Source organism: Rhincodon typus, chromosome 8 (assembly GCF_021869965.1).
Source record: "Rhincodon typus isolate 14 chromosome 8, sRhiTyp1.1, whole genome shotgun sequence".
Taxonomy (NCBI): domain Eukaryota; kingdom Metazoa; phylum Chordata; class Chondrichthyes; order Orectolobiformes; family Rhincodontidae; genus Rhincodon; species Rhincodon typus.
Window position 1 is genome coordinate 80,102,669 of NC_063339.1, and position 24,910 is coordinate 80,127,578.

Genomic DNA, 24,910 nt, shown 5'->3' on the forward strand with positions numbered 1-24,910 from the left:
TCTAGAGATTGTCTGGCTTAAGGTGCTTAACTGGTGAGAAGATAACTATATATTCTTTGGATCAAGTGAAAGTCAAAGGGAGAGAGAAGTCCAGTTCAAGAACAGGGCTGACCACTTGTGCCTGTGACAGCATCCCTTGTTCGGCCCTGAGTCATAAGGCCATAAGACATAGAAGCAGAAGAATTATAATAAATGAAATTTTCTGACCTCTTTCCAACCCCACCCAATCTGGCCAGTAGGTGACCCTGTTCTCCCAGCCAGCAGCCACTTTCCCACTTTTTGCGAAGGCAAGTTGAGGCCTATTAGTGATGTTAACTGATCACTGAAGGGCCTTAATTGGTGGTGAGTTGAGAAGGATCATGGAAGGACACATGGACGTTCTCATGCAGCAGTTAATGGTGGAGATGGCGAGAAGGAGGCAAATATCTGTCAGTTCATTCACTTATTTGCCCTTCTCATCACTTTCCCATCTCTAGGGATGGGATAATTGCATCCTTCCTATCCATCTTCACAGAGGTGATACTGATAATCTCTCAGAAGTACTAGATAACCAAGGGACCTGTGAAACTGAGGAGCTGAAAGAAACTTCATTTAATAAAATGACAGTGCTTGAAAAATGAACAGGATTGAAAAGTTGATAAATTCTCCAGCCATAGAGATAGTGGATGCGTTGGTGAATATCTTTCATAATTCAGTAGATTGTGGAAATTGTCCTGCAGAATGAAAATAATGGTAGAAATAGGCAGAGTCAGCATGGATGTGTGAAAGGGAAATCATGTTTGACAAACCTGTTGGAGTTTTTTGAGGGTATTACTCATAGCATATATAAAGGAGAGCCAGTGGATTTGGTAAGTTTGGATTTTAAGAAAGCATTTGATAAGTTAATGTGCAGGAGGTTCATAAATAGATTTAAAGTGCAAGACTTTGGGGTTAATACAGTAGTATGGATTGAGAATTGATTTATAGACAGAAAGCAGACAGAAGGAATAATAATGTCATTCTCGGAATGGCAGGCTGTTACATTTGTGGGTAGCCACAAGTCAGTGCTTGGACCACCACTGTTTACATCTATTTAAGTGATTAAGAGCTGAGGACCAATTATAATGTTTCCAAATTTGGTGACTCAAAACTAGGTTGGAATGTAATGTGTTTGATGCAAGGAGGCTTCAAGAGGACGTGAATGGACAAGAACATTGCAAGAACAAAAAGTATGTTGATCTTCGTTGCAAGGGATTTGAGTACAGGAGTAAAGATGTCTCTGTGAGACTGCACTGCATTATTGTGTATAGTTTTAGTCTCCTTTTGTGAAAAAGGATATCCATGCATTGAGGGATTGCAAGAGGAGTTCATCAGATTAATTCCTCAGAAGGCAGGGTTTTCTTATGAGCAGGAATTGAGTTAACTGGGCTTGTGTGCTGTACAGTTTTGGAGAATGAGAATTGATCTAATTGAACTTAATAAATTCTTGTGCATGAACATGTTGGGGTGGATGCAGATGGAATGTTCCCCCAGCTGGTAAACCTAGAACTGGTGTTTGTCATCCCAGAATAAGGGATTAACTGTTTCAGACTGAGGTGAGGAGAATTTTCTTCACTCGGGGTGGTGAATCCTTGGAATTCCCTCCCCCAAAGGGCTGTGGGGGCTCAGTCAAGGAACAGGTTCAAGAGTGTAATAGATTTCTTGAGATTAATAACATCTAGGGATATTGAGATCGTGTGGGCAAATGGTATTGAAGTAGATGATCAGATGTGATCTAGAATTGATGAGCTGAATGGACTACTATTGTTCCTAAGTTCCTGAAATTTAATTTTTTTTTTTTTTTTTTGCTGAAAAAGGTCCTATACCCACAACATGTAGAGTTTCTTTTATAGTCATGATTCATTTTATTTTGCAACTTTTTAGCTAAGAACACACATTACTGTACATATAGAATACAGTATTTCATCTTACACTTTTTTCTGGATAAGAAATATACAAAGGAACCTAAGTGAATCTGTATGATTCACTTGAAGTCGTGATTTTCAGGACCGCAGCCACAGCAAGGACACCCTGTATTTGTTTTACAATTTGGTATGCGCGTTTTTAGAATTTTATTCTCCCAAATTTCATCCAGTAATCTGTGTTATACTTTGACCTGCTCACAGTTATTGAACACTGTATATTTTTTTTAAAAATGATGGTCCAACAATGGCAGTGAACAAAGCCACTGTTTCATAAGCCATTTTCCAAAAAAGGATGCACTAATCATTTATTTTTATATTAAAAATAGAAAGTGCTTGATATATGCAGCAGGTCACGCTGCATCTGTTGATAAAGAAGCAGCAATAACAATTCAGATTGATGACCTTTCATCACGGCTGTGTGGAAAACGTTAGAGATGCGATGGGTTTTGAGCAAGGGATAGGTGGGACAAGGACAAAAGCAAGATCTGTGGGAGACTGGGAAACGGTAAGCATTGGATGACAGTTATTCTTCCAAGGCCCAAGGAAGTGATGATGGGACATGAAAAGAAACACAAGATGTGCCCAAAGCAAATATATTAATCTCTGAAAACAGAAGTAAGGGAAAAGTTTCAAGTAATAGGTGTTACTATGAATACCAGTGTGGGTCATAGTCTTTTTATGGGGTTTGTGGAACATACTTTGGCCCAGTACTACTATGGCTAGGTACATTGCTGATTGTATCAAGCTTCGAACTATCAAACTTTCCTCAACTTTGCTTTCAGTTTGCATTCAGCTCTGTTTCACATGGTCCAATTTCTCTTCATTTCCTTGCCTCTATTTCTGTCAACTAACTATTGTTCATTATCAGCCAACTGACTACCGCAGTTAACTTGACCACATTTCCTCACACCCTGCACCCTTTAAGGATTCCTTTCCATTCTTCCTGTCCCTCTGTCTCCATCGCATCTGTCCCAATGATGTCACCTTCTATACCAACATTGTCGAATTGTCGTCTTTTTCCTCAACCAAGGACTCCCCACATATGGTTGACAAGGCTGTTGACTGTGTCGACTACATTTCCTGTACTTATGCTCTCACCCCTTCCTCTTCCTCCCAGAGCCATGATAGTGTTCCCTCTGACCTCACTTTCTACCCCACCAACCTCTCATATTCAATGGATCATTGTCCACCATTTCCACTGCATGATAACATCATCAAATGCATCTTTCCCCTCCCCTGTAGCATTCCAAGTGGACAATTCCATTTGTGATTCTCTTGTGCACTTGTCAATCATCCCCTACACTCTATCCCTTTCCTATAGCATATTTCTATGCAAGCATGAAGAGTGCACACCTGCCCTTTTTTTAACCTCATGTCACCTCACTATCCCAGGCCCCCAACACCCCTACAAGGTAAAGATCTACATATAATCCTTTCAGTTTAGCTTACTGTATTCATTTTTCTACATTGGGAAGACCAAACATAACTGCTTTGAGGAACATCTTGGCTTAGCCCACAAGCATGACTCCAAGCTTCACTGCTCTCATTTTCATTCACCACCTTTCTCTCGTGTTGACCTTCCTGCCCTCAGCCTGCTGCACTATTGCATTGAAGCTCGACGTTAGCTTGAGCAACAACATTTCATCTTAGGGGCTTTACAGCCTTCCAAACTTAACGTGAATTTCAGCTGGTAAACTGTCGTTTTCGTATCTGTATTTTTCCATGTTAAAGTTTTTCTTTTGTTTTCACTTTCAGACAATAATGCACTTGCTCTTGACACATCTTTTTTGTTTCTTTTTTTTTACCCTGGGAGACTAACTATTGTCATTTAATTACACTGTCTTTGACTCTATCACGACCTTCCTTTGCCTCTGCTCCATACCCCTTGCTCAGCGCCTAATTACACTTAGTTCTGATCAAAGGTCATCAACCTGACAGATTAACTGTGTTTCTCTCTTCACAGATGCTGCCTAACCTGTTGAATATTTCCAGCATCTGCAGTATTATAATTTTAATGATTTTTTTGAGCCATTCCTTTCTCTTCATTATGCTTTAATCAACTTGCTATTTATGCACCTCATCTAGGCATGCAAAGAGTCACACCTCAGCATGTAGTCAAGAAACGATTCCAGCTCTTTTGCAGACGACTGCTTCACTAAGCTGGTACTACACTTGGATTTCTCTGAACTCCAGTCTCCCAAGTGCCCTGAGCTATATTTGCTGCTACTGGGCTTCCTTGAGTCCCAACTCTCAACTGCCCCCAACTCCTCAGAGCTAACTGCAGCATTTCAAGAGGCCTCCTCTTGCTCGTCACTGTCTCTGAATCCCAATCTTTCTCAGCTGTACCAACCATATATAGCTTGTGTCTTTCTCATGGCCACTCTCTGTTGCAATAAATTAACAGCTCCTGCGGTTGATGTTAACCCTAACTATTTAGGCCAAACAACAGCATTCTCAGCTGCAAGGATTTTTCTCTGACTGATTAAAAGCTGACTGTTGAACTGCTACCCTTAAACTGTTTTAAGTTATCTACTGGAACACTTTGAGCATCCCATGCTCATTGCTGTTGTGACAGTAGAATGACCTGTTCTTAAATGTTATAAGCTGCTAGTTTATTGAGCACAAATGAATTTTTTAAATGGATTTTATCACAAATATTAGTAACTTTTCCTTCGTTACTACAGGCAACTAGTTCTTCAAAGGTTTCTTACATATTCCAAGATTAGAGGCAGCATGGTGAATCAGTGGTTAGCACTGCTGCCTCACAGGGCCAGTGACCCGGGTTCAATTCCACCCTCCGGTGACTGTGCAGAGTTTGCACGTTCTCCCTGTGTCTGTGTGGGTTTCCTCCCACAGTTCAAAGTTTTGCAGGTTAGGTGGATTGGCCATGTTAAATTACCCATAGTGTCCAGGGTGTGCAGGCTAGGTGAATTAGCCATGGGAAGTGCAGGGTTACAGGGACAGGGTAGGGGGCGGTTCTGGGTGGGATGCTCTTCGGAAGGTCAGTGTGGACTCGATGGGCCAAATGGCCTGTTTCCACTTTGTAGGGACTCTTTGATTCTCTGTGACCTGCTTTTATAAATGCGTCTTGGATGTTCTTAATCAGGCCATGTTTCTCTGGTGAGATGTAATATAATCCAATCTAATTGTCAGGGAATTAGTTTTCCTATTCATGGGACACTTGCATCAGTACTAATGGAACAGGAGCAGGCTTCACCTGAACTATGCTGGGACCAGTTTTTCTGACAAGTCATAGAAGAGGACTTTCAACTAAATACTGGAAGGAAGGAATCATGAGAGGAGTTGTGATAAATCGCAGGAAAATGTAACAGATCAGGCTAATGGTGTGGAGAATGATTTAACTAGAATGTTAGCAGGAAGAGGCAGAGAGGACAAACTGAGGTATGACGCCAGCAGATATGGGTAGAGACTGCAAAAATGGCAAATGAAACATTAAATGCATGCTGTATTCATATCAAAGTGGATAAATTGTTAACCAAAATTGTAATAAATATGTATGATAGCCTTTATGGAGACATCATTGCAGGGTGACTAAGGCTGGGCCTTGGATATTTGACCTTTCAAAAAGTTAGGAATAATGAAATAGGTAGTGGGTTAGATTAGTTAATTATTTATGTCATTACTACAATAGTGATTCTTGATCATAGCTCGAAAAAGCGAGATCCAGAATCTGTTTGTTTAGATAAAAGACATAGGAGAGTTAAGAAGTCATTTGTGGGTTTGGTTTATAGGCCCTTTAATAATAGCTACACTGTTAGACCAAGTATATAGGAAGAAATAAATGAAGCTTGCAAGAGAGCTTGGATGATTTTCAACTGCATGTGGAAGGACAAATCAGATTGGCAAAGATAGCCTGGAAAATGAGTGTTTTAGAGCAGTATGTACTTGAGGCTATTCTTTGACCTGGTGCTGAACATAAGGACAGGATTAATCAATTAACCTCATAGTAATGGAGCCTTTAAATGCCCACCTCTTCTTCCGCTACATTGATGACTGTATCAGCGCTGCCTTGTGCTCCCACAAGGAGTTTGAACAGTTCATCAACTTTACTTACATCTTTCACCCAACCTCAAAGTCACCTGGACCATCTCACCTACCTTCCCTGATCCCACCCCTCCTCTCTATTTATCTCTGAGCTCCCTGCTCCCTCCCCATTTCTGAAGAAAGATCCCGATCCTAAACGTCAACTTTTCTACTCCTCTGATTCTGCCTGGCCTGTGTTCCTCCAGCTCCACGCTGTATGTTACCTCTGACTCCAGCATCTACAGTTCTTACTACCTCTGAGTGATTTATAATGTGATAGAATTTTGCATTCAATTTGAAGGTGAGAAGTGTGGGTCTGAGACCAGAGCTTTAAACCCAAACAAATGCTGCTATAAGGGTATGAAGAGTGCTAATTAAAGTGAAAAGGTAGAACACTGGAGATGTGGTAGGCTTTTAAGGAGATATTTCATAACTCTCAGCAAAGATTTGCTCCGCTGAGAAAGAAGCATCATCCATGGCTGAATAAGAAAGTTGAGAATAGTATTAAACTGAAAAAACACTGTACACCTAAGCAGAAAGTCTAGAGATTGGTCAGATTTCAAGCACTGACAAAGAATGAGTCAAAGAAAGTGGGACACAGTATGAGAAAGAGCCAACTAGTAATATACAACTATATAGTAATATAGGTAGGAAAGGGCAGTCTGTGGATGTGGTATACTTAGTTTTCCAAAAGGCTTTTGATAAGATACCACATCAAAGGTTACTGCACGTGACAAGGCACAAAGTCACACATTATCATGGATGAAGGATTGGTTAGCTAATAGCAAAGAAGATTCTGATTGGCATATTGTAACCAGTGGAGTGCTACAAAGATCTGTGCTGGAGCCTCAACTGTTTTATAGTGTACATCAATGTCTTGGATGAAGAGACCACATGTATGATAGGTAAAAGTGCTAATGGCACTTAGGTAGCTACAAAAGTATGTTGTCCAAACAATATAGAGAGTCTGCAAAGTGATATGAATAGACTAAGTGAACAAAAATTGGCAGATGGAATATAATGTGGAAAAATGTCAACTTGACAATTTTGGCAGAAATAATAGAGAAGCTACATGTTACTTAAATGCAGAGATTGTAGAACTCTGAGGTAGAGAGAGATCTGGATTCCTGATACATGAACCATATAAATATTATTACTCAGGAACAGCAAGTAACTTAAAAAGGAAATAGAATGTTGACATTCATTACAAGGGGAATGGCAATCAAAAGTGGGCAGATTTGTGCAGCCGTACAGGACCTTGGTGAGACTACATTAGAGTACTGTATACAATTTTGATCTTGTTCTTGGAAAAAGGATATAATTGCATTAAACCAGTTCAGAGAAGGTTCATTTGACTCATTCCTGGGACAAAAACCTGATCTTATGAAGAAAATTTAATGAACTGGGCCTGTACTTTTTGAAGTTTGGAAGAATGAGAGGTGTTCTTTTTGAAATACATAAGTGCCTGAGAGGGCTTGACAGAGTAGATACTGAAAAGATATTTCGTTTGTGGGAGAAATTAGAACTCGGAGAGACAGTTCAAAAATAGGTGAAGACAAATGAGAAGAATGTTTTCTATGATCGCTGCAAGTCTGTGAAGTTCTCTTCCCCAGAAAGCAGCGGACACTCAAATTTGTTTAAGGTTTAGTCTCAGTTTTGATAGATAAGAAATCCCAAATCATGGACAGGAAAGGAGTTGAGATCACATTAAGATCTTGCTGAACAGCTGAGCAGGCTCAAAATACTAAATGGCCTACTCCTACTTTTGTGTTCCTAGTACACCCTGATAGGTCAGTGAAAGCATGTCACTGAATGCTTGTTAGCTAAAATCTCTATTCATTAACTTTTAATTTTCACTGAACATTTCACTCGATCAATAATTCCATCCTTCTTCTGGAAAGGAGCTTGGCAGATGAAAAACAATTAATATAAAAGAAATTAATATAAAATCAGTATTCATCCACTTCTTAGGTTGATTTCTAGTTTTGATTTCAGCCTGGCTGATCTATTGTCAATCCGGTATCTCTCTCTCTCCTCTTGGGCCTTTTCATTAATGGAGATGTATAGGTAGCCCTGTAGTGCTTTAGTACAATCTTAATGTCTGTGAATGCCTAAAAGGTTGTGTAGTGCAAGTCTGCTGTCTTCCTTCGGCATTCAGACTTACTTGTCATCCGGATACAATATGACTTGTACTTTTAGTTCCGTTTTTTTGCCAGTACTGTTTCCTTACCTGCAGCTAACTAATTGCTGCATCTCCTCCTCGTGTACCCTTTCATTCTCATTATCTTTCTCTTCTGCCAAAACTGAAGCAAAATATTTCTTACTGCCTCTTCTGTTTTTGTTTCAGATTTTGTATTTCATCTTTAGGCTATGCCTAGAATAATATTGTTCCCTCAGTCTGTAACTTCAGTAAATTGTTATGGCTGATGGGAGGCAAACTCTGAACAGTGACTGGTTATTTCTAATTGTAGGGTCTTAGCCTGAAAGCAGTTCTACAGTTTGCTGCTTCTCAGAGAGTGGTGGCATCATCCAGAGTTATCCAGAAGCACCTGACCCGGTTAATGTCAGGTAAGTATGGCTAAGCATGCAAACCTTTCATGTGCATTGAGCTGAACAGATGATGGTGAATGCAGTTGAGACAAATGATCAATGTAACATGTTAAGGAGGAATTTGATTTAAGCATTGGTTTGAATTTCTACCAGACAGATGGAATAATGCTCTCTGAGTACCATATAAAATTGATTTTTGGCCAAGTTCCCTAGGACACACACTGAGCTTAGAAAAGGGAAAAGTTTGTGTTTATACAGAACTCTTCAACAATTCTGGCCACTTCACAGTGCTTCACAGCCAATGAAGCACTTTTGAAATGTAGTCACTGTTGTAATACAAGAAATATTGAAGCCAATTTAGACAAAGCAAGATCTTACAAATACCAGTTAGCTAATAACCCAATAATATGCTTCAGTGAAGTTGGTTGAGGGATAAATATTTTCCGACAAGAATGCCCCTACTGCTCTTTGAATAGTACTGTAGGATTTTCACTAGGCTGGTTCCTAATATAAGGACTTTGTCTTATGAGGAGAGGTTGAGCCTATGCCCATTGGAGTTTAGACAAATAAGAATTAAAAGATGGAAGACTTTGAAGGGGAACGATAAGATAGCTGCTGAGATGATGTTTCCTGATGGGGGGGGCTATCCAAAACTTGGGGATACGGTTTAAAAATAAAGGGTCTCCCATTAAGATCAAGATAGTAACAAAAAGCATAGGACTTAGGAGCAGGGGTAGGCTATTTGGCCTTTTGAGCTTTCCCCACTATTCAAGAAGATCATGGCAGATCGGATTAGGATCTTAGTTTACTCTACTGTCTACTACCCAAGGGTGTGCTCTTGTTCATAAACTGTGTCACCTAACTTTAGTCTCTCCCACAGAAGTAAACGCTTTTGCGTATTTATTTTCTCTAGTGCCCTAAGATGAGAAGGAATTTATTCACTCGGAGGATCGTTAAGTGTTTGGTATTCTCTTCCACAGACAGCTTGAAGTTTGGGTCACTCAATATATTCAAGGTTGATTTGGACAGATTTTTGATTGACCAGGGACACCAGGATTAAGGACACAGCCATAACAGTAAATTCAAGTCCAAAATCAAATCATCCATGATCTCATTGACTGGTGGAGTGGGTTGAGGAGTCCAAATGGTCTACTGCTGCTCCTATTCCTTGCATTCAGCCTAGTCAAATTCCTTTGCACTGCTTAGGGGATTTGACAGGATAGATGTGAAAAGGTTGTTTCCCCTTGTGAAGGAATCTAGGGCCAGAGGGTATAACGTCAGAGTAAAAGGTTGTACATTTATAACAGAAATGAGGAGGAATATCTTCTTGGTGGTAGTGAATCTGTGGAATTCTTTATCCCAGAGGGCTATTGAAGCTGGGTCATTAAGTATTTTTAGGGCTAAGACAGACAGATTTTTAATCAGTAAGGAAATCGAGGGTTATAGGAATAGCAGGAATATGGAGTTGAAGATTATCAGATCAACAATGCCAGAGCAGACTTGATAGGCTGAATGGCCTACTTATGTTGCTACATCTTACGATCTTAAATAATACAGTAAAATTCATATTACTAGAAATAAATAAAACTAAAAGTATGGAAGTTCTTTGTTTCTGTCATAGATATGTATTTCATACCCTTTTTTGTTACATATGCATCCAGGTTAGATACGTTATGCATTGCCTTTATTGAAGTCTTTAAGATAATGCAAAATGTCAGTGCAACATCAAATGTAAATACAACCATGTCTACTAATTTCCATGATATCTTGGTTCAATTCAGAAGTAAGAAGCAAAATTAGTAAATGGAGATTGAAATTTTCAGTAAAATTTGACCATCTATATAAATTTGTGTCTGGATGCATACAAACAATACTCAAGCATGTTATTTTTTGTTGTTTTCAGTTTTGCTGAACTTTAATCATTTGACTTATCATATTGAAAGTAACTTTAAATAATTCAGTTAAACGAGTTTGCCATCCTTCTGATAATCAACCATTCACTTTGGCCAAGAAAAGTATTTTACAGTATCTGATTCTGTGTTTTGATTTCTAGTTTTTCTGCCTCATCTGGATGTTGAAGATACTTGGTCAATCCTGGATATTGACTTTTTCCACCTTTTGGTATGTTTATGATTCATGGCATTTGAGAAGAATAATAGTTCAACTAATTATTTCTTTCATTTTAATATCAAAAATTTCTGAATGATTCTGAATCATATCAGGGAACATTTTCTTCATTTGGTGTAGTGGAAATTCTTATCCTAAAGATCTATTAAGCTTCTGGATCATTTGAAAGTTTCAAAGTTGAAATTGATAGATTTTTTGTTGGGGGGGTGGATACTAGGAATATGGGCCAAAAGTAGGTAATTGGTGTTAAGGCACAGGTCAGTCATGATCTAACTGAACAGTAAAATAGGCTTGAAAGGTTGATTAGTCGTCTTTGTGTTACATTTTGAGATTTGAGCATTGACAGAATGTCTTTAAATAGACTACATCCCCTAGGAAATGATGCTTCCATCCATGTCTGGAGCTTGCTGAGTTAACAATTATGATTTACTTGTGATTTTAACTACCAAAGATCAAATAGGTTGCCCAACTTGTGCTCTGCAAAGTGGCCAGATGGATGTATATTACCTAAAACTAGCATCATATTTAGAAGTATCAAGTGGGGTGATACAGTCATTATAAGTTGTGGTGAGAAGCTATGACTACTTAGAGTAAAGAGTAAACTAATAGTAGTTCAGCCAAAAGATAAAATCCATCCACAAGTCTAGAATCTACTCCAGGTTTGTTGTATGATGAGGCTTTTGGATTACAAAGATCTTGATAGTTCTCTATGATGTACCAATATTTGTATCTGCTTTAACCATAATGCAGATGTCAGCTCAGCATGGATCTATTTTTTAATCTAATTAACAGATTTCCTTACCTATTGCAATCTCTTAGGATCAAGAATTATTTGCTTTCACTTTGTGTTGCTGGGGTCTGAGATAGTTGATGTGTCTGGTGTGCAATCTACAAACCTGAACTCTCCAAGCTCTGAAACGTGGGGAGTGAGTGTTTGATGGGTCAGGCAGATGAAGTGCTTTGAGGTCTGTGTGCCTTCTCCAACATTATGCTCCTGACAAGTTCTCAATGTGTTCATTGCCTTCTGCATTAAGCCTTAGAATGGTCCAGTTGATAGAATGGTGCAATATTTCCAATATTTTCATTTTCTGAAGCAATATATTGGGAAACGGACTAGGAAAACAGCTGTTTAGATTTAGCGTTATGTAATGAGGCAGGATTGATTATTAATGTCAAAGTAAAAGATCTCCTGGGAAATCATGATCATAATACAAGTTAAATCCTCAATTAGTGTACTCACACCATACTTCAGTCACAAACAAACTAATTATGTAAGCATGCAGGGAGAACTGTTAAGTTTGATTAATTACATAGATTAAAAAGTATGGTGATAAACGAACAGTGGAAAATATTTCAAGAAACTTTTTAAAATGTTCAACAAAAATATGTTCCATTAAAGAAAAAGCTCAGCAAGAAAGATTCATTTGTGACTCAAGAAGTCAAAGGTAGTATTAAGTTAAAAGAAGAGACTTATTAAGTTGCAAAGAATAATAAGGGCAGGCAGTGGCCTAGTAATATTATCGCTAGACTATTAATCCAGAAACTCCGTTAATGTCCTGGGGACCCAAATTCAAATCCTGCCACAGCAGGTGGTAGAATTTGAATTAAATGAAGAATTTGGCTTCAGTAAAGAATTTGGCATTAAGAGGCTAATGATGACTGTGAAACCATTATCAATTATCAGAAAAACCCACCTGGTTCACTAATGTCACCTGCCATCCTAATCTGGTCTGGCCTACATGTGACTCCAGACCCACAGCAATGTGCTTGACTCTTAACTACCATCTGGGTAATTGGGGACGGACAATAAATGCTGGTCTGGCCAGTGACACCCACATCCCATGAGTGAATAAAAAAAATGTAACAGGTCAGAGGATTAGGAGTATTTTATCAACTAAAATTAGCATATAAAATGTGATTTAGAGGAGGTAAAAATGTACATTAGCCAAGAATATAAAAACTTTTACAGCTGTAAGAAAAAAAATGTAGCTATTGGTTACTTAAAAGCAGCGACAGGAGAAATTGTCGTAGGGAATAGGAAAATGACGGGTATTGAACAAATATTTTGTCTGTTTTCAGAAGAAAACACAAGATGCATACCAGAAACATTAGGGCCTCAGGCCTAAAATAGGAATATTTAATATCAGCAGAGAAAAAAATATTGGAGAAGCCTAACAGGCTAAAATCCAAAAAATCCCTAGAAATGGATAGCTTCAGTTTCCAAAAGGGCCAGCTATAGAAATAGCAAATAGATCGGCTATGAGTCTCCAAAATTCCTTAAATTTGGAATAGTGTCATTAGTTTGGAAATTTGCATATGGAACCGTGAGATGTCGGAATATAATTAGGCCATTTGGCCCATTGAGTTGGCACTACCATTCGATCATTGCTGATAAGTTCCTCAACCACATTCTCCTGCCTTCTTCCCATCATCTTTGATCCCCTTACTAATCAATAACATATCTGCCTCAGTCTAAAAGCTGAGGTCAATGATTTGGCCTCCACATCCTTCTATGGCAATGAGTTCCACGGATTCACCACCCTCTGGTTCATTCCTCCTCATCTCAGTTCTAAAGGTTCATCCCTTCACTCTGAGGCTGTGCCTTCAGGTGCTAGTCTCTCCTACTAGTGGAAATATCTTCTCCATATCTACTCTATCCAGGCCTCTCTGTATTCTGTAAGTTTCAGTGAGATCAACCCCTCCTCATCCTTCTAAACTCCATTGACTAGAGAGCCAGAGTCCTCAGACCGTCTTCATATGACAAGCCCTTCATTCCCAGAATCATTCTTGTAAACCTGCTCTGGGCCCCCTCCGATGCCAGCACATCCATCCTTCGATACAGGGCCCAAAACTGCTCATGATGTACATCACTGCTCTTGTCTTCTAGATCTCTCAAAAATGAATGTTAACATTGCATTGGCCTTAATTGCTAACTGAACTTTAACACATCAACCTTGCAAGTCCTGGCTCGGGATTCTGTTAAGTTGCTTTGTGTTTCAGATTTCCAAAGCCATTCCCCATTTAGAAAATAGTCTGTGCCTCTATTCTTTCTCCCAATGTGCGTAGCTTCACACTTGCCACATTGAATTCCACCTGCCACTTCTTTGCCTGCTCTGAGGCTGTCCAAGTCCTTCTGCAGCCTCCCTACTTCCTCAATACTACCTGCCCCTCCACTTATCTTGTGTCATAAAAGGAGCATGAGAGAAAATTGGTAAGAACAGGCCAGTTACCCTGAATCTGTGGTTGGGCAAGTGTAAGAATCTTTTATTAAGGGATGCTTAACAATTTTCTTAGAGAAAGTATGGAAAAAGTATTTTAAAAAATCAATCTGGTTTTACTAAAAACAAATTCTTTTTGACAAATTTATTCGACTTTTTTGAAGATGCTTGACAAATCTATTGGAACTTTGAGGATGTAATTTGTAGAGTGATGAGGGGAGCCAGTGGATGTGGTTTCCTTGGACTTTCAAAAGGCTTTCAAATAAGATCTTGCGTAAAAGATTAGCATGTAAACCTCAAATGCAAGGGATAGGGATAGCGTACTGAAACAGATAGAAACTGATTGACAGACAGGAAATAGAGTAGGAATAAATGGGTCTTTTTCTGAGAGACAGCCAGTGTCTGCCGGGTACCGCAGGGATTAGTGCTTGGACTCCAGCTATTCACAATATATATTAATGATTTAGATTAGGGAATTAAATGTAATATCTTCAAGTTTGCAGACAACACAAAACTGGGTGGGAGGGTGGAGAGTGTGATTTGAACAAATTAAGTGAGTGGGCAAAAGCATGGCATATGGATAAATGCGACATTGTCCACTTTAGAAGCAAAAACAGGAAGACAGTTTATTTTGAGTGGTGATAGATTAAGAAGGAGGAAGGTGCAACAAGACCTGGGAGTCTTCATGCACCATTTGCTGAAGATATATGTGCAGGTGCAGCAGGTGGTGAAAAAGGCAAATGGTATGTTGGCCTTCGTTGTGAGAGTGTTCAGGTACAGGAGCGGGGATATGTTGTTGCAATTGTGCACGGCCACGGTGAGACCACAGCTGGAGTAATATGTGCAGCTTTGGCCTCCTTATCTGAGGAAGGATGTTAGAGCTATAGAGGGAGCGCAACAAACTAGTCTGATTCCTGGGTGTCAGGACTTACATACGAAGAGCGACTGGATCAGTTAGGACTATATTCACCGGTGTTTGGAATAATGAGACGGTATCAAATTCGAACAGGACTAAACATGCAAGGATGTTCCTGATGACCAGGAATCATGGTCTAAACATTTGGGGTAGGCCATTTAGGACTGAGATGAGGAATTTCTTCACCCAGAAAGTGGTGAGCTTGTTAACTCTCCGCTACAGAAAATGGTTGAGGCCAAAACATTAAATATCTTGAAGAAGGATTTAGATGTAGTTCTTAGGGCTAAAGCGATCAAAGAAATATGAGGAGAAAGCGAGAAGAGGACACTGAGCTGCATGCTCAACCATGGTCATATTGAATGGCAGAGCAGGGCCAAATGGTCAATTCTTCCTATTTTCCATGTTTCCACGTAACATGGAGGGTCAGTGAAGAGAAATCAGTAGATGATGTGTACAAGATTAGGACTCATGGAGTTTGGGGTGATGGCATTGGTAAAGATTGGCGAATGGATAGAATTGCGCAGCAAAAATGTATAAACAGGGCCTAGAGCGCTGGAAAGATTGGTGGTGGGGCCTTGGCTATTTACAATTTATATTAATGACTTTGGCAAAAAGTTTGTTGAAGATACAAAGCTAAGTGGAATTGTAAACTCAAATGTTTTAAAGTGATGTAGACAGGGGTAAGTGAATGAACAAGAAGATGATAGATGAAATATGTATGAGGTTATTCACCTTGGCCATAAGAACAGATGAATAGTATTTTTTGAAAGGTGTGAAACTTGTAAATGTTGATTTTCAGAAAGACTTGAGTACTCAAACAAGAAACACCACAAGTTAGTATGCAGGTAGAGAAAACAGTTTGGAAGGCACATGGCATGTTGACCTGTGTTGCAAGGAAATTGGAATAAAGAAATAACAACTTTTGCTACAATTGTGTGGGACTTTGACAGCACATTTGGAATACTGTGTAATGTTAGATTTCCAGTTTCCATATTTAAGGAAGGATATATTTGCATTGGAGGCAGTGCAATAAAGGTTCACTAGGTTGATCCCTGGGATAAGAGGTTTATCCAATGAGAGGTTGAGTAAATTGTCTATATTCTCATTCAAACCCCTTCAGAACCTTGTACATTTCATATGTTAAGCACTAAAGTTTGTTCCACTAATCAGGGAATCTAAAACTATAAGGGATCATCTTTGAGGACTGAGATAAAAATAAGCTCACTCAAAGGGCTTTGAATCTTTTGGAGTTCTCTATGACAGAGGGTTGTGGATGCTCCATTGTTTAGTATATTTAAGACTGCAATGGACAGTTTTTTTCGGGACTGTATGGACTTGAAGGATAAGGGGAGCAGTCAAGAAAGTGGGGTCGAAGCCGGAGACTAGCTTTAATCATATTGAGCTGTTGACTGACTACATGTTCTACTCTTGCTCTTATTTCTTGTTTTCCTAAATGACCTTCTCCGTTTTGAATGGTTACAGGCCAGAGACTCCAGTAACTCAGCAAGGATATTTGATAATTTGAGGAAGTCTCGAGGACTCCCTTAAAATGTTTCCATTGTTCTGGTCTCTTGCTGTGACTAGTTGCTTCAGGAGGTTGAAAGCAAATGTACAAATACTGTCCCAGCCAGCTGAGCATTTGATGCTAGGCAGTTTGGCTTTGGAGAGAACGCTATTGTTGGACTGCCTTTTATTTGTAGAATATCGTGAAGTCACATTGCCACTTCTCCAATGTTTTGAGGTGCCCTTTTTCTAAATTCTTTCATGGCCTCTAGGTTTTGTTGCTGATACCTACTTCCCCTTGAGAACTAAGTGGTTTGCTTGGCCATTTCGGAGGTCCAGTAAGAGTCAGACGCATTGCTGTGGGTTTACGTGTGGGCCAGACTAGGTTGGAATGGCACATAGCCTTCCCTAAAAGGCATTCGTGCAAAATGGGTTTGTTGGCAAACAAGTACAGTTTTATGATCACCATTGCTAGCTTCCAATCCTAGATTTTAAAAAAAGAGGTTTTGTTTTTAAAATAAATTTGTCTTCCACCATCTACTGTGGCATGGGATTTGAACCTGTGCCACCTGGATCTCTAAATTACCAATCCATTGGTATTACCACTATGTCAATGTCTCCCCGCCTTGCTGTAGGTTGTCCATGTTTCTGAAGTACACAGATGCACAGGGATTACTGTTGCCCAGGAAACCGCAACCTTAATCTCTGGTTTGAGATCCTAGCCCTCAAACACTCTTCTCAGTCAGTTTGACATATTGCAGGCGGTGATGATTTAATCATATCTTTCTGCATTCTTGGAGAAGTGACTCCCAAGATATGGAAAATGGTCCATATTTTCCAGGATATGGTCACCGTTGATGCAACAGGAGAACAAGTTGCACTATGTGCTAGTTGGAAAATGACCTTGGTTTCCTGGGCATTACATTAAAGGCCCGTTTTCTCATTCTTCAGAGGAGGTGAAGGTGACCTTCTCACTCAGTTTCTGAGTGAGTGCATGAACAAGCATTATCTGCATATTGAAGCTCAGTGTTGGAATGATGTTGGTTTTGAATTGAAGATGGCGTAAATCGAACAGTTTGCTGTCTCTGCTTTTTAAAAATGTCTCTATGGCTGGCAGTAATTTACATTAATGATTTATGAGAAAGACATGAGTCTTTCATCTCTTGTACTGAAGAGGAAAACTGTGTTGATAATTGAAATGTCATAAGTAACCCCCAGTCTGTAGAGTTGCCCTGTTCCACCAAACAATCTTTGACCTCATTCAGGAACACAGGCAGTATTAATAATAAAAGTAACACAGACCCAACAAAGGTGGTCAAGTAATTGACACTGAATATGTGAATGGCTATGATAAACAGTATCTATGAGCCACCCTTTCCCTTCCTTCCCCAAAAACCTGGCCACATAGGTAAGCAGATTCCCTTAAAGATGAAGGTCGCTGAATCTCATTTTTAAATTTCATTTACTTCCCTTCCATCTGTGGCACAAAATATCGGTTTGATTTTTGTGATTGGTAATGAGTTTATATTTCACAGGTTAAATTGCAAGTTAGCCTTTCAGTTTGTTGCATCTGATTTCGATTTCAGGTAAGCCTAGTTCTAGCATTTCCTTCATTGTATTGGGAGGAGACTGTGGAGCTACAACCTTCAGACATCAGCTGTGCCTTCAACAACCTCTACCTCTTCCATCTGGTCACCATGGCACATATTGTGCAGATACTTCTTACCTCGACAACAGGTGAGTGATGGAGTTCAATCTGGATAAATGTGAGGTTTTGCATTTTGGTACAACAACCGAGGGTAGGCCTTAAACAATTAATGGTAGGGCCTTGGGTATTGTTGCAAAACAGAGGGACCTAGGGGTGCAGTTACATAATTCTTTAAAGTTTGTGTCACATAGGATGGTTAAAAAGGCATTTGGTACGCTTGCCTTTATGCTCAGTCATTTGAGTATAGGAGTTGGGAAGTCGTATTGAGGTTGTACAGGACAGTGGTGAGGCCTCTTCTGGAATACTGTGTCCGGTTCTGGTCATCAGTAATAGGAAGGACATTATTAAGCTGAAGAGAGTTCAGAAGAGATTTACCAGGATGTTACCAGATATGGAAGGTTTGAGCCATAAGGAAAGGCTGGATAGGCTGGGACTCTTTCAGTGGAGCATAGGAGGTTGAGGGGCAACATGAGAGAAGTTTATAAAATAATGAGAGGTACAGATAGAGTTAATGGTAGTTGTCTTCCCCCTAGAATGGAGGATTTCAAGACTAGCCGGTACATTTTTAAGGTCAGAGGAGAGAGATTTAAAAAAGGCTATCAGGGCAAATTTTTTACACAGAGTGGTTCGTGTGTGGAATGAACTTTCTGAAGAAAAGGTAGATGTGGGTACAATTACAATGTTTAAAAAACATTTGAATAGGTACGTGAATAGAAAAGGTTTGGAGGCATATGTGCCAGGAGCAGGCAGGGGTGATAGTTTAGGAACAAAACCAGAAGTTGCTGGAAAAGCTCAGCAAGTCTGGCAGCATCATGAAGTAAACTCAAAGTTAACGTTTTGTGTCCATTGAACGTTAACTCTGATTTTTCTTCACGGATGCTGCCAGACTTGCTGAGGTTTTCCAGCAACTTCTGGTTTTGTTCCTAATTTATAGCATCCACAGTTCTTTTGGTTTTTATTTGGAACTAGTTAGTTTGGGATTATGTTTGGCATGCACTGGTTGGACTGAAGCATCTGGTTCAGTGCTTTATGACTCTACAATACTTCATCGCAGGTAGCAAGCCAACATAATCTACAGTTTCGTATTCACAAAATTAATGTGTTATAATCTAAATAACTACCTCTACATCTATGTACTGTAACCAAACAAAATAGTGTAGCACTGTGGCAAAAGAGCAGTTGGCACGTGCGTGGTGGGCCAAATGGCTGCCTCTTGTGCTGCGTGATTCTATGAATGAGTTTCTCTGATTTCCAAGAAATAGTAATTTAAATGTACATTCAGGGAAATGTTCTAATCCCATTTCTCATGTACCTTTTCACAGTTGTTTCTCAATTGGGTGCTTAATATAAGAGTTGAAGCTTGGCAATATTGATATTTTCCAGGTCTGTTCTGACTGCAGTAGCAGCCAATTAATGTTTGTGTTTTGAAGCACTGCAGTTCCTCTAAGTGCCATGAATCTGATATCCTATGAAAAGAATAATGTTGATAAATGTATCATTGGATTCAAGGGACAAGAGCCAAGTCTAGTGGGATTATCACTGGACTGTTAATCCAGAGAGCCAGGTAATGTTCTGGGAACCTGGGTTCAAATCCTGCCAATGCAGATGGTGGAATTTGAATTCAATAAATATCTGGAATTAAGAGTCTAATGATGACCATGAATCCATTGCCAATTGTTGGAAAAGCCCATCTGATTCACTAACTTTAGGGAAGGAAACTGCCATCCTTACCTGGTCTGACCTACATGTGACGCTAGACCCACAGCAGTGCGGTTGACTATTAACTGCTCTCTGGGCAATTAGGGATGGGCGATGAATGCTGACCTAGCTAGCGATACCCTCATCCCATGGATGATTTTTTAAAAAGTGAAGTTCATGGTTTTTAGATTAACAGTTAGTGTTGAGTCTGCAGGCAAAGTCAGAAATTTTTTTGCCTGTCTGCTTTGTCACATGTTTAAAAATGATTCTATAGTGTTTTAAGTGGAGGGTCTTATCCCAGTATCGAGGTCAACGTTCCTTCTTTGCTGAAAATGAGATATACTCAACATTAAGACACTACGACTAGATGGCAAGATTACAGATCAGACTAAATAAATTAACTGCTGTTATAGTTGAGCATGTAACATTTTGAAATCCTGTGAAGAAAGCTCCGTGGCCTTAGGTAAAGCAGCACACCTGGCTGCTGTTTGCAACCCAAAATATATTACTATTTTTATGTATACAGCTGTAACAAATTGGCAGAAGCTAGTACAAACCTATTTAGGATGTTCCCTGGTGTATTTGTGGTACTAAAATAGCACACTCTGAACACTACCCCATTCTCTAATTATAGTGCCTTGTACTTGATGTACTTTTTGCATTTGTAACTTCCGTGTAAGAACGTAGTTGATTGTTTACTTAGGCACAAAATACCATGCTAGTAAGATATTTAGCAGCGAGTACATAATAAAGCAACAACTTGCATTTCTGTAGTGCCTTTTTAATTATTAAGCTGTCTTGAGGCCCATCATGGGACTGGAATCCAACAGAAGTTGACACCCAGTCAAAGAAGGAGTATTAGAACAGGATGATCAAAAGTTTAAAGCAGCATCTTAAGGAAAGAGAAAGAGAGAGATTGAGAGGTGGAGAGATTTACGGCGAGAATTTCTGAGCTTGGGGGCTAGGCAGTTGAAAGCGCGATCACAGTGGTGAAATAAAAAGTAGTGGTGTTTCTTTGGTGAGGACAGAGTTGGAGAAATGCAGCATCGAGATTCTGAGCAAGTCTTCTTCATCGTCAGCAACCACTCACTAATGAGCGTGATTATCCACCAAGGAAATTCCTGAACAAATATGGATTCATAATAGAATGAGAACAAACTAAGAATATGAAAGTGGATTGCAAGTATAAAAAAAAGAAGAGGAGCGAAGTGTGCGTTCAAATCCCACCACGGAATCTGTCGATTTGTTCATAAATTCAGTTAATTAATTAAAATTAATTTCAGAATGGGAAGTTAGTTTCACAGCAGTAGTATTAAGACTGTCATCAATTTGTTGGGAAAGCCTATCCCTAATGTCCTTTAGGGAAGAAAATCTGCTGATTCCAGACCCACAGCAATGTGGTTCATTCTGGACTACCCTTTGAACTGGATAAGCAAGCCACTTTGTACGAAACCACTACAGGAAGGTCAAAAAGTAACAAACCTTTGACTTAGATACCAGAAACAACAAAGGCGTACCCAGCCCTGTTGTTTCTGCGAAGTCCTAGGAGCTTGTGCCATATCCCACTTCACCAATCCTGCTCACCTATCACCTCTGTGCTTGTTGACCTTCAGAAATGCTCATCATAGTTTTTGCATGTCCATGGTCTTGTTCATCCTGCTTACTGTAATTCTTTCTATACCTCAAAGCTATCTCCACTTCTCCAATTCTGGCCTCTTGTGATAAAATTCCTGATTTGATTTGCTGCAGTTTTGGCAACCATGATGGCAGCTGTTAAGGCCAGAAGCACTGTAGTTCCTCCCCAAAACTTCTTCACTTTCCTCCTTTTAAGCTACTCTAAAATCTACCTCTAACCAAGCTTTTTGTCACCTAATACCTTTTGTGACTGTGTCCAATTTTGTTCGGTAATGTTTTTGAGATATTTTACTCCATGAAAACTGCTATGTCACTGCAAGTTACTGTGTGAATTGTTCCTTGTGTGGGGGAGAGTAGGGCCTCTGGAGTTTTGTATGACTGTAGGAAGGTGGGAGGGCAGCCAAGGCAGAATTGAACAGCTCAGTCAGGAATAGGTAGGAATAGATCTTGCAGTCCATCAGCTCACTGACTATTCAGTTCTGGAATTCAAGTTTGTAACTTCTCTCAATGTGTAGTAACTAACTCTTCTCTCTGCTTCTATAATATAACTTGGGTAGTCTTCAATGAGTTTTAACTGGGGTATAGGCTCATAGCACCAAGAGAATTGCATGTGCCTAAAACAAAGTGTTTGACATGAATTAATTTTAAATAGAAATATAGTAGCCAACATCATTTCATTTTTGGGGATAGTAAGAACTGCCAATGCTGGAGTCTGAGATAACACTGTGTGGCAATGAAAGAACACAGCAGGCCAGACAGCATCAGAGGAGCAGGAAAGCTGACGTTTCGGGTTGGGACCCTTCATTTTTGTTTTGTTGCTTCATGCAGCATGAAGCAATTGCGTTCTCTCTCTGTATCCCTGGCACATTGCTGCTGAGACTGCATTCTTTTGTTGTAGGATTGTTTTGGTCTAGCTGACTAAATTGACCTTTAAGTAACCACTAAACTTGCATGGAAGCTTTCCTTTGTTTTGCTTTATTTGGTTTCCTTTCTGAACTGAAAGAAATGTTTTACCTCGTGATACCCATTTGCTGCAATTCAAGGCACCATTGTTTAATGCAATGCTGTTTTATTCCTGAGCAGGTTGTCCTATGGAGCAGGATGGAGAGGAGACTGAGGAGTCTCAGTCTGCAGCAGAACTGTATGAAACTCTTCGAGAATACACGAGCAGGTAAGCAAAAAAGTAAAGCTGCTTGCTGTAATATAACTTCCTAGTCCCTGATAACTTTCAACAGGCATTTTTTTTCCAAGCTGGGCTTGGTTAGCAGCCCGCTTGGTTACTAAATCTTAAATGTTGCTGTGTGCCTTATTAAAAACGATGTATGATACTAAGCCACGTGAATATAGTCAAATGATCAAAAGCTGGGTCAAAGAGGTAAGTTTAAAGGAGTTTCCTAAAGGAAGAAAAAGAAGTACAGAGGCAGCAAGGTATAAGGAGGGCATTCCATTTCTTGTGATCACTACCTGTGATGGAGAGATCAGATTGGGATTTCACAAGAGATCTGAAGATCTGACAGCATGGTGGCTCGGTGGTTATCACTGCTGCCTCACAGCACAAGGGACCTGGCTTCAATTCCACCCTCAAACAACTGTGTGTGGAGTTTGCACATTCTCCCACTGTTAGCGTGGGTTTCCCCCAGATGCTCCGGTTTCCTCCCACAGTCCAAAGATGTGCAGGTTACATGGATTGGCCATGTTAAATTGCCCATAGTGTCCAGGGATGTGCAGGCTAGGTGCGTTAGCCATGGGGAATGCAGTTGCATGGCTAGGGTAGGGTGGTGAGTCTGGATGGGATGCCCTTCAGAGGGTCGGTGTGGACTCAATGGCGGAATGGCATGCTTTCACTCTGTAGGGATTCTATATTAAGAGGGGCACAGAGATCTCAGAGGGCTGAGAGGCTGGACATTCTTCCAGAGGTAGGGTTTTCAAAATAAGGATGAGAATCTTAAAATCATCAAGCTACTTAATCAGGAGCATAGGAGTGATGGGGAAAGGAACTTGCTGCAAATTAAAACACTGGAAGCAGAGATTTGGATGACCTCTGGAGAGGAAAATTTGGGAAACCAGGTAGGAGTGCATTAGAATAGCTGAATCTGCAGGTAACAAAGCCGTGAATGAGGCAGTGATCTGAGATGGTGGAGTTGAACGATAGAGGTAGAACTAGATAGTTCTAGTGCTGAAACAGACGTGGGTTTGAGATCTCATCTCAAGATCAAATGCGGCACTAAAATTGGGAATAGACTTTTGCCAGAGAGAGGGATGGAATGAGTAGCTAGTGAAGGGAGTTTGGAATAAAGATCCAAAACAGTGTCCTTAGTCTTGCCACTATTAAATTGGAGGAATCAGGTCCTGGATGTTGGATAAGTAGTTAGCATTTCGCAGCAGTGGGGGAATTAGAAAATGTTGGTAATGTAGAGCTAGATTTTGTCAATGATGTCATCTAAGGGCAGCATGTAGGTGAAACAGGAAATGGGATGGAGCTAAGGATACATCCTTGGAGCATCCTTCAAGGTAACGGTGCACGAGCAAGATGAGACCTCATTGTAAGTATTTCCCTGGCTATTGTTGGATGGAAGAACAGACTCGATGGCTGGACAACGGTGGACAGATATTGGAGGAGATTGATGTGGTCAGCAATATAGAAAGCTGCAGAGGGAAGGTGTCCATTGTCAGAATCTCGCAGGATTTCATTGCAAACTTTAATCAGAGCTGTTTTACTACAGTGGCAGAGTAGAGTGGAATAACGCCCAAGGATATGCAGCGTGGAACTAATTGGATGCTTCTTTTGAATTAAATCCCCTCCTATGCTGTAAAATTCAATGATCTTGCTCCATTCTATCAAATTGCCACATTTCCCTATCCTGAAGTCCTTGTTGGCATATGATTAGTTCCAAATTTTCAACATTTCAGCAGCTGAGATGATGAATGGATGTTGGCTGCTTCCCAGTGTGGAAGATCTGGAAAGTTTAGGGCAAGCATCCTAGATTTTTTGTAAGGCTTTCTATGTTGCCAAAAGCTTGGGAACTGCTTGGTTTCTGACTCCTCAACTTTAGACCAGCACACATCGGAGTGGAAACTTCCTTTGCAAAAATCAAGCGTAAGGTGGTTGCATACATCTGAAAGGTAAAAAAACTTTTCATGTCAAACAAGGCTCCATTTCCTTTTTAATTTAGTTATGAGAATGTGCAGAGTTGTGTTTCTTTATGCAGGTTTTCTGTGATGTTAATCTGAAGTTTACAGCCGTTCAAAGGACAGCATTACAATTTGCTCACATCACTGCTCCCCTTGGGGGATTGAAATGGTGTTGCCACAGTTACATTTCAAATTTATAAAGTCGCCATAGCTCCATCACCCTATACTCTCTTATTCGAGAAAGATGACTAGTGGGGTTTTAATCTAAGGGTCACCATACCTCAGGTGAGGGGAGAGGTTGAGAAGGAGGGTTGGTCCAGGAATTGAACCTACACTGTTGGAATCACTCTGCATCACAATCCCGCTGTCCAGCCAACTAAGCTAAGTGACCACCAATTTCAAATATATAACACCCCTTAAAGTTTTAGCAAAGATT

At 40.0% G+C, this 24,910-nt stretch overlaps 1 protein-coding gene across 1 annotated transcript in view; it reads left to right on the top strand.

The window, feature by feature from the left end:
* The window catches only part of ubr1 (ubiquitin protein ligase E3 component n-recognin 1), a 154,472-nt gene that overhangs the window by 112,970 nt on the left and 16,592 nt on the right, over window positions 1-24,910 (top strand). The window contains exons 31-34 of the mRNA XM_048600485.1: window positions 8,459-8,555; window positions 10,591-10,658; window positions 17,888-18,038; window positions 22,426-22,513. Of these exons, the coding sequence (XP_048456442.1) occupies window positions 8,459-8,555; window positions 10,591-10,658; window positions 17,888-18,038; window positions 22,426-22,513 (404 nt within the window). The remainder of the gene's footprint in view (window positions 1-8,458; window positions 8,556-10,590; window positions 10,659-17,887; window positions 18,039-22,425; window positions 22,514-24,910) is intronic.